The sequence below is a fragment of the Crocodylus porosus genome, unplaced genomic scaffold (assembly GCF_001723895.1).
Source record: "Crocodylus porosus isolate Cpor-Errol unplaced genomic scaffold, CroPor_comp1, whole genome shotgun sequence".
Classification (NCBI taxonomy): Eukaryota; Metazoa; Chordata; order Crocodylia; family Crocodylidae; genus Crocodylus; species Crocodylus porosus.
Window position 1 is genome coordinate 37,441,371 of NW_017728886.1, and position 11,062 is coordinate 37,452,432.

General features: G+C 42.2%; 1 protein-coding gene across 1 annotated transcript in view; it reads left to right on the top strand.

The window, feature by feature from the left end:
- The window catches only part of ITGA8 (integrin subunit alpha 8), a 160,834-nt gene that overhangs the window by 131,022 nt on the left and 18,750 nt on the right, over positions 1 to 11,062 (top strand). The window contains exon 26 of the mRNA XM_019532605.1: positions 1,388 to 1,501. Coding sequence (XP_019388150.1) covers positions 1,388 to 1,501 — 114 coding nt within the window. The remainder of the gene's footprint in view (positions 1 to 1,387; positions 1,502 to 11,062) is intronic.

Sequence of the window (11,062 nt, forward strand, 5' to 3'; positions counted from 1 at the left end):
ACTTAAAATCCATTTTCTGACAGGTTGTTTTTCTGTCCCGTTTGTGTTGTTTGTTATACATCTGATTTATTCCTTTTTAGGTCAAGGGTTTCAGTGTAGTGAAAACTGAAGGACTATATGAATTATTAAGAAAAACTGAAGTGTCTACTCATGCCTTCATATGTCAGCCAAAAACAGAATGGTTGCATCCTAATAATTTTTTTTGTTAATATTTGTTTTCTCCGGTATGATTATGAGTTAGAAAAGAAAACAGCCCTTCTGCTTCCTACAAGAATTCTAATCTGGTTGGAGAATTTTGTAGTACAAAAAGTTAAATAAACAGTTTGTCTGAAATATTCACTTTAAACAAAGTTTATAGCATTAAGACCTTTGAGGACATGGAAAGTAGTGAGGAAACCTACACCCTCTATTTTTTATTTAATAAGTTAGAGACTTGTGGCAGATATTATTGCAGCACAATAACTATACATGACTCTGTGGAATATAGTCTGATGTAATATAATATATTATCATCCAGTTAATAAAGGTAGCCACCCACTTTTATTCATCAATAATTTCCTTCAGCATGATTATTGAAAGAGGATGTTCTTACAGAAATCATACTAAGTATCATACCAAAGAAGTGCTGTCTACAATGGTCATATCTTTGCTTAAAATAATCAGAACAGCTTTGCATTATCACTTTGAGTAACAGGTTGTGGAGAAAACAGACCAGTTGAAATCTCAGCCTTTTCTTTTAATTAAGACCATGCTTTTTGGGTTTATATCCATGCAGTTAAATAACTCAGTTACATTCTGTGCCCCACCTCCAAAAGACCACCAGTCTTTAGTTTCCTGTCTTTGTGATCTCCTCTCTTCCTATGGGCCTATTCTCCAGTCAGGATCAATGCTTAGCAGAAGCACTGCATAAAGAATAAGATTCAGTGCAGGCAACTACTGGTATGTTCTGGCTGCTATATGTTGATAGGAAAATTAGGATTGGTAGAGAGGAATCTGCAAAAATGGAGCTTGGCCTCAGAGAAGGGAAACATTGGCTGGATGGCAGATGGATATGTGAACAACCCTGTAAACAATAATAAGCATCTGGGCTTCTAAGATTTCTTCAGACCAGATGGCTGAATGTCTTTGCCCTCGTTAATATATGTAGATAACTATCACAGGCAGCTTACAAGTTTCCCTTGTATGGTTTTTCAGTTCTTACAAAGACACTTCAGGTATCTCATATATTTGTTTTAGATTCAATTATCAGTCTTTATTTAAAGTGTGTGATATTTAAAACTTTATGCAACAGTTGATCATTTTACTAATTTGGAATGTTTAATGCATGAATTCTAATACTAGCCCTTTTACAAAATCTTATTTTTGTCTTGTTTTGTTTTGTGTACAGAACTGTACAAATGTGAAGTGTTTAATAATCACCTGTATAGTGGGACAATTAGACAGAGGAACAAGTGCAGCACTAAAAATCAGGTCTCGGTTGTGGGCCCAAACTTTCCTACAGGTAGTATAAATGTTAAACTCTTTCCTTGTCTATCCAGTTAAATATATGTATTATGATTTCACCTGTACCAAATGACATAATTTATTTTTGTATATAATCTTTTTACTTCAGACTGAAGTTATACGCATCCTGCTCATTTTTACCTCCGCTTGAGCATCCATTTCAGTTTCACTTTCTCAGTCTTCACTGAATGTTCTAAGAGGGTCTTTAATCCCACCTCACTTTGCCTTTTCCTAGTATAATTTTCATAACCTGACTTGGTCTTCCTAAATGAATATTCTGTCTATCAGCTTGTGCTACTTGTGGTTTTATTTTAAAACTAGTTTGAAGATCTCACTAATATGCTCTGTGAGGGTATGTTTCTCCATTTTTCTGGCTACATTTGTAACTCACAACCATATAGCCGATGTCCTACCTTCTGTACACAATTTATAATGATTTGATTTTTCCTCCTGTTTATACACTTATGGCAAAGACATGAGACCAATTCGATACACATTTATATAGGCCTGAATTGTTACATTTAGCCATAACTTTGACTATAGAGATCAGTGCAGAGCTGTAAGAGAGCTTACATCTCAATTTGTAATTCCCCTCCTTTAGCTCCCCCCCACTCCCTAGTCAAAGGAAGTATACACACACTGCATCAACCACTGGGATGGTGAAATGTTTCCTTCTCTGCAACTGTCACAAGCAAGGAGTCAAAGGTTAAGGGAAGTCGTGTCCCCTCCCTGCCTCTCCCAATTCTTTTTATCATGGTTGATGTTCAGAGGGAGCTGTCTCCCAAGCAAAATCCTTGCTTGTGCATGGGATGCAGATGTGGTGGGAAGGCTAAGTGTCAGAACAGTCCATGCAAACTGATCTTGTGCATTGGCCAGGAAGGAAGAGCAGCATTTTCTCAACAGCAGTACAAACAATACATTTTTCCCATCACTTAACTGCCAGTTAGTTTATATGTAAAGTTGCAGGCATTTTTCAGCATGTTCTTCAGATGTTTTCCTCTCCTGCTATGTTTTAGAATTACACATAAACATTAAAAAAAAATTAACTTTATCTTTGGACAACAAGACCCTCAAAACTGAAAAAACCCTATATTTAAAATCTGAGATTGAAAGAGAAACCTAAAAATTTAGACACTTGCCCTTACAGCAATACTTACAGTGATTTTTCTTGGAGCTAAAGCAAGTGCCTGCTGAAGGCAGAAGCAGTGAGAGGCCTGATCCTTTTTTTTTTCCAGCGCAGCCTGCCTGCCTCTCCCACAGCTGGTTGGGGGAGCTGCTGGCAGACCACATGGCTCCTGAGCTGCAGGTGGCCCCAGTCCTTCCCTATGTGGGGGTGGCACCCCCTGGGGCCCCCCAGGCAGGCTGCTAGCAGGCCAGGTGCTGCCCCAGCTCAGAGGCAGTGCTCAGCCCGATCCAACTCCTCCCCAAGCCCACCCGCTGGAAGCCTGCTGGCCACTGCTCCCTGGGTGGGCTTGGGGAACGGTTGGATCGGGCCGGGTGCTGCCTCCAAGCTAGGGCAGCACCTGGCTCACTAGCAGCCCATCCAGGTGGCCCCAGGTATCAGAAGGAAGAACTAGGGCCCTCCGCAGCTTAGGGGCAGCCTGCCAGCAGTTCACCCCCTGGCTGTGGGCAGGCTCCAGCTCTGACAAAAAAAAGAAAAAAGGAACGGGCCCTTCACCATAATGTGACAGAAAAATTGAAATTGTAGGTTTCAATTAACACCCCCCCCATTTCAATTTAGGAGGCATAAAATAAAACCCTGAGGACTAAAACCTCATCACATGTACAAGCACCCAAATGATCTCATTTTATACCCTGGTTTTAAGTGAAGTCTGTGACCTGTGAGTATACTCTCCTTCTCTCAGTGATTTGGGATCCTAATCAGTTTCTTACCTCCACTTCCTAGTTCCCTTAATTCAGGTAAAGTACCTGGAAATAACTTCATATTTTGCAGAAATGAACAACTTTGTTATTATGGAAGAACCAAAGACTATAAATGTATATCCGTTTGATGAATTTACTAGTGAACAAAAAGAAAATGTGAAAGCTTTGCTTCAGATATAAACCCCCAAATCTGGATGCTTCTCTTATCTTAACTCCCTGAATCTGGAAATCTGCACTGGAGATGTAGTTATCAAAAGTCACCAGAAATCCTAAGATTTATGGTGTTTCTAGCTCATGTTACACAGGAAATACCACAAAGGCAGTTTTTCTTACATACTAACACTTCTATTTCTGTCCAGTTCCTGGAATTGCAGAGCTATAACAAGATAGATATAATGGAAATGCTACTCAAAAAGGATTTTATTTGATTTTGGGCAGTGGTTGCAGTTTAGCCTCATCATGGCTAACCTAGTTTACCCATATGTAACTTTTAGGTTGAAAGACAGGTAGGTAGGTCCTAGATACTGTTTTTATTTTGAATCCATTGCTGTGACATCTGAGCACTCCGTGCCAAACTTCAGTAGAATTTTCCTCTCCTTTATCCATGAGCAAACTAAAAGTTAGCCAGAGAACCTCATATCTGACCAACCAAGGTTTGGGATTTTTAACTCTGTGAATGAAATTTATCCATTTCCTTAAGGGTGAAATCTTGGTCTTGTAAACAAACCAAAACAAATTACTTTGACCCCTGTTTGAAAATACTAGGTAGTTAACGCCCTTTTCAGTAGAAGTTAAGCATTTAAATACCTTTGTGAATCTAGCCCTGAGGGTAGTAAGGGCCAGTTGTTGGAAGTTAAAGCTAAATTAATTCAAATAGAAATAAGGTATAATATGTTACCAAAACAGGTGAATAACCATTGGAACAAACTACCAAGAAAAGTGATAGCACCTTCATGCTTTGAGCCAAAGATGAATGCTTCCCTGAAAGATAAGCTTCAGTCAGACAAAACATTACTGGGCTCAAAATGAAATTCTGTGGCTTGTTTTATACAGATGTTTATGTGAGGTGATCTAATGGTTCCTACTGGCCTTAGAATCTATGAAACTTGAAAAGAAAGTACATAATTTCCTGATGCACGTTACCTCTGGAAAGGAACAGCTATCTTTTAGATAGAATACCTTCCAGTATTAATGGAAAGGAAAGTGCGTTACCCTCACTATAAGGTACAATATAAAACCATGTTGCCCTCCCGAGACACAAATTCTAAGTAGAGTCTAGTCCAGGTGATCTTTGCCCTGTAGGCCAAAATGCATCTGCCAGGCATTACGAGAGAGCAGGTAATTTCTTCCTCCTTTGTACTCCTGTGCATTGCTTAAGATCTACTGACAGCTACTGGGGAAGAAGTGGAGCCATAGACCTTGTTGTACTTACCCAAATGTGGCCAAAAATAAAAGGGCTTAAGCAATTGGTGAAAATAAGATTGCTGCCATGTTGGCAAGCACAGAACATATTTTGAACATAAAGTGAAACTGTGAATTAATTGTCATAAGCATATTCAACAAATGCAGTTTTAAGCTCGGATGCTCATGTCAGGTTCAAGTATCTCACAGACCTTGGTTGCCCTTTGGAAGGGGAACAGAGCAAACCTTCCCAAGGTTTCCCCAAATGTAGGGACTGCTGCTGTGAATGGCTCTGCCAGGCCAGCAAACTAACTCCTTCATTCCTTCACTACCTTTGTATGATCTGTGATGATTTATGAACTACTTTCACCTCCATCCCATCTTCCAAAAGGTAACTAAATATATAAACTTAAATGCTCAAAGGTCCTCTTAAGAGATCAGGAGCCTTTTCTAATAGAAATAAACAAAGTCATGAGAAAGTTGTTACATCCAGTTCTGAACTTCATGTCCCAGAAGCTGTAAGAAGATAACCCTCTCTTTACAGCCACCCTTATCTATAAGGGAAGTAGAAAGGAAATAGTGTAAAGGAGTCTGGCTGCCTTCTTCCCACCCACCTCAAAACAGTTCCCTTTTCCAGAGCCCCTTTTAAAATTAACAGCTATACAGGCATAGCCCTAAAAGCCTACAGACCATTGTTAATTTCCTAAAAAGGACATCATGTGCTCCCAAAAAGCTTGTAAAACTTCTAATTCCCAAGTTTCTCCTAGAAGTAAGGAAAAAATACATCCCAAATTATAGCCTGGAACAAATGAGCTAGGTCAAAATCTAAGGACTAGCCTCCAGTGAATGTTTAGGATTAAATTGTAGCAGAGGAAACCAGTCCGGTATCTGGGCTATTTCTTGGGGGAAGGGGAGGGAGCAGCACAAAGGCTGAAGTCTGCAGTTAGAATTCTGTATTGGTAAGCAAGCACCATTCTTCATCCTGACTGCCTTCATTTACACCACATGTGTAGTGTGGTGTAAATGAAGGACTTGTATGTGTTAACATTATCTCATTTTTTTGTACATGTAACTCATTATATTTAATATTGTGTACAAGTAGCACAGTCAATAGAACCAATGGTGTTAACACACAAGAATCCTGCACAGTGCTGTAATGAAAATGAAGGTACATAGATCAGCAGAAATAATCGCTTGTTGTCACTAATGCATAAAGCTTCTATTTATTCACTGTGACAGCTGAGTGTGCTCTATTATTTTTCTCTTCTCACTGCAACCCTGATGAAAATTTGATACAAAATGATTAATGCTAGGGCTAAAGAATGCACATTTCCTTTTAAAAGAATGTATGGGTCAGATTGTATATTGAACTTCAGTGATATGGTTTCTCTTCTTCTATTTGGTATAACTGATAATAACTGACCCTTTTGCTTCATGACAGTTGTTATCTGTCACCTTAAACTAAATTTCTATCACAAATTGCACTTCTATGAAGTGCCATGCTTAGACATATTTCAGTAAACAAAGCAACCTCCAGTCTTCTAACTAGTGAACAGATAGTGAAAGATGTTGAACAAAAGCCAAAAAGCAGCAAAGCCATTTTTTTGGCTTTACTTCAAAGCATGGATATAAATATGAACCCCCGCATAAGTTAACTTTTGCATTTCAGCTTGCTGAACTGGCAAGTCATTGGATGTCTGATTCACGCTAAGACAGAATAACTTTGCATGGTTATATTACATTGTGTTCCACAAGGAATATACACTTTGTCTAATCAAGGCATTTCCAAACATTCAGAAGGAAATCTATAGGGATCTTTCCCAATGTTCTTTGAACTTTGATTGGTAAATGTTAATATAGTACCTGGGAGTTGGGCAGTGAAAACATCTGCTTTAAAAATGCATTCCTAAGGGTGAATTGGTACCATGTGCCTGATTTGTGACATCTGTCTAGACTCCAAGTTCTTTCTCTTGTTGTTCACCAGCACTGTGGGGAGTAGACTGTAGCTCATCTTTGCCTGTTGTTTAACTCTATTTGGAAAATGCCCAAGAATGGTTAAATTTACCCACAAATACATAAGTTTGGAAGTGGCTGGTGAGGAAAGTCAAACACCTGATGGGGTACAGGACCCCACAGAAGTGCTGGGTTAATGTTTTATTGTGTGTTTGTTGTCCCCTCCCTAGCCTTCCCATACTTGGATTTGGCAGCAATGGATTTCAGTAGCTACAAAAGATGTCAGTCTTGCTGTATTACTCAGCTGGGGCTTGAGGCCCAGCTGAGCTGCAGGGAGTGGGATGGGACATTGGGGGTGTGGAGGGGAGGGGGCATTGAGGCTCCTGGCCTCGGTCTGCCCTGCTGCTCCAGATCCCACCTGCTGGGCTGCGGAGACCCCCAGGAAGGAGGGTAGAAGGGTAAGGAGCCCTGAGCCTGCAACATGCAGCCCACATCTGCCTCCCCCTCCCTAACCCCCCCACCCCACAGGCTCCACTCCAGCTGGTGCTGCTTGCGGGCTGAGGGGGAGCCAGGCTCTGCACTCCACTTGGGCCAAAGCAGCCACCACCTCCCACGAGCAGCAGCTGGGGCATGGGTGCTGCTGAGGGGGGCAGCGGGCTACGGACCTGGGTCCTTGGTCACATAGCCCTGGCAGCTGGGGGCCCCCTCCAGCGCGGCTGTGGGGGGCAGAGGGCTGTGGCTTGGGAGTGAGGGGCAATGGCATATCAGGACTGCTCAGTGCCACAAAGCACTTGGGGGGTGACAGCAGCAGCTGGACCTGTGTCCTGGTGAATGAAGGGCACAGGGGGAGCTCTGATTTTTCCATGATAAAAACCCCCAAATCAGATGCCAAAATGTATAGGTATTTAAAATTTATTTTGTTATAGTGATTGAGGCACTGGTAGGCTTCCAAATTGCTTTAAAATTGTGAATATATCAATAAAACATTGTGTTCAACTAATACCTATATATAGTGGCATTTCATTTTAATTGCAGAAAAACGCAGATTTGTGGTTTTTAATCAGATAATTTGAATATATTTTTTAAATCAGAGAATTTGCAATTTTTAAACAATGAAAGCCAGGATCCCTGCTGATCACTACCGTGGATGCCACCTGTCCCCCCAATCCCTCCATGGATCCTGCCTGACCCTTGACCCCCCTGTGGATCCCAACTGCCCCCCCTCCCCCCATCTGCCAGTCATTCCTGTGAATACTGCTTGCCACCCTTTCCCCCCAGCCCAAGTCACCTTAGATTGGGTAGCTATTTTTCACACAACGTAACTTCTGCCTAACCCACCCAAAAGTCTGCATTTAGCCTTAGATGCCTGACTATGGACCTGCCTGTGTATTGTCATGGGCTGTCTGGTGTTTCCCAAACATAACCCCACAGCCCAGCTAGGTTTCTTAAGAATGAATTGGAAGAGTAGACTGGACTACACAACTTTTCACGCAAAAAAAACATGAATACTACTGATTCTATAAAAAACATTGTGGCATTTAAATAGCTGATTTTTTAATTAATTAATTACTAAAACCCATAAATTTGTTGGGTTGCCCCAGCAGCAATACCATAATAACACAAAAGTGACTTGTAAAGTGAATTTGCTTTCCTTTCTTTACCCATAAGAATTATTTGTTATTTTGAAAACAAAATAAGCAAAATAATAAATGTTATGGCTGAAAACATTGGACTCAAGTTTGACTGCCCACTGGGAATGGAGGTTTGGTAGTGAAACTCTCTGCTCTTCAGATGTGTTAGGGGTGGAGGCTTGTAGTCAGGTTGTGTAACAGGGAGCCAGAAAGCTTGCTGGTACTTAAGAGGAAACTATAACAGAGTGAGCTGGCTCAGGAAGGGCTAGCAGCTAAAGAGCAAGCTAACTGCTAGCAGACTTGTAGCTAGATACCAGTAGTAAGAGGCACAGGGGGGCGAACAGCCAGGCTGCTCAGGGGAAAGGGCTGCAAATAGTATCTAAGCAGAAGCAAGGGAAGGCAGGCAGGTCTTTAAGCTCAGAATACATACACCTGTGTGTGGAGGTGGAGTCACCTGAGTAGAAGAAAGTGGGGCTTAGGGAGCATATAAGCTCAGGGCCTGAGCCTGGGCTAGCAGTCTGGCCCTGGAAGCTATAACGGAAAGAGCTCCTGGTCAGGAAGGCTGTAGGAGAGTGCTCTGAGCTGCCCATGAAGTGCGAGCAAGGTGTGGAAGACTTGTAGAAGCATATGCCCAGGGTAGGGGGGAGGTTTGATTCCATAGCCAGTAGGCCAAGGGTTTCAGTTATAGCCAGTGTGCTCATGTTTTCATCTAAGTTTTATATTGGTGGTTTGGGTTGGGACTATCAGGGGTGAAGAAGGTCCCAGCAGTGCCCAGAGCCAGGCAGAGAAGAGGCCAAGAGGTCCGGTGCCTGAGCAGGGCAGAGATAGGGCCAGGAGCCCAGTGCCAGCATAGGTGAGATAAGGGCTGGAGCCCAGAAGTGAGGTGCAGCACAGTGGACCTGGGCTAGATGAGAGAAAAGGGGCAGAGCTGGAGAAAGCTGAGGCCCCAACAAAGGAGCTTGATTGAATGGCAACACCTGTGAGAGAGGGGCATGGCCACAGGGAGGTTAGAGGCCACAAAATGAGACCTTAAGGCAATTAGCATGTTCAGGCACACTCTATTAGGGTGTGAGGACTTGCTTTGGGACCGCTGGTCAGCCTCCCTTTGCCAAGTTAAATATGTATATCAAAGCATGGCAGGAAAGAAGAAGTGGAGAGTTCCCAGACAGCTGGGATGGGGCAGGAGCTGCGTGGTCACCAGAGGGCATCATGACTACCTCTGGGGCCTGGCTCTTGCCAGTTTGTTGTTGGCTTTCATTTTGTTTTATTTTATATACTGTGAAAGTGGCACCAGGAATACAGCATGGGAGTGTTGTTATGTGTACTAAATCCTAAGACACAACTACATAAAATAACTCAATAACCCTTATCATGTGTTTTTTAAATTGTATGAACCCACTGGCAATACTGCAGTCACTCTATTTCTTAGCTGTTATTCACTTCCTAGATGGAGTGGGTCAAGCAGAGCAAGTTAATGAATTCCTAAACCACATATTTAAATGGTAACAGTCCATTGCTTATATTCATCTCTCTGTGCCAGACTCCAGTAGAAATGATATGGAATAAGTTTTAATGAAGCAAGAATAATATAACAATAGCATGGTCAGAAAAAATGACAGTGGGGAGAGTTCTGTTTCAGCACAAGGGAATTTTATACCTTCCACATAGGGAATAGGGAAACCTTTCTATCTGAAAGGGAAAAATAATCTCACAAATACCAAACGTTCATTCAAGGTAGCCAGTGAGCTGTGGCATTTTGAAGTGGAGCTCCAACAATGCTGGAGCAAAAAGGGGAGCATTTATTTAGGCCAAAGAGAAACACTGATATACAAGATTCAACTGGGCCGTACAATTAACATAAAAGGCTTTCGTTTCTTTCTACCTTCAGCAGTGCCCCTTGCAGTTCAGATTTACTGTTTGTCCTTCCACACTGCTCTCTGCTGTCAGACTAAAGTGCCCTGGAATGGATTATTCCTTTAGAATCCTCCTGTAAGACTTCAAATCTGTGCTCTTTCCCACCTTTGGGACCTAATTAGCCACCTACAATCTCTGGCTTACCTGCAGAGTACACATTTCAAATCCTTGAAGGGCCTCCTGCACTTTACAGGTTACCACTGTGTGCCTCAAGAGCAGGTCAAAAAACAGCACACTAAATGTTTATTGGAACGTGTTTCACAATTGTTAAACAAAGCAAAAAATGTACTTCACTATTCTAATTACTAGATGTAATTGTATGCAACAGAGGAGGGTACAGCAGCGATGAATACACCAGCAAGGGAGTGCTTGAGTAAGGTTGGTCATGACCATGATCTCCAAGGTCAGAAACAGACATCGCCTTGCCTGTCTTTGTGCTGCCATAACCAAATCCTACAGAGGCCAAAAGTGAAAGAAAATAAATGTCCATACCCTTTGTCATGCCACAACTGTGGTCCTGACAAAAGCTAGAAATAATTTGTGCCACTTCATTGTGGCAGACATTAGGCCTGTGCGACACAACTAGTATTCAGTTTGGACTCGAATTCAGCCGATTTGGGGGACAGTGATTCAATTCAGAGATTTGAATCACTGTCTCGATTCGATTCGGCCAAATCTGATTCAGAGATTCAGCTGCAGCCAGGCCAGGCCCATCACCCACCCACTCTCCCAGCCTGGCAATGGCTGCCCCCGCCTGCCCTGGCTCCTGGTACTTG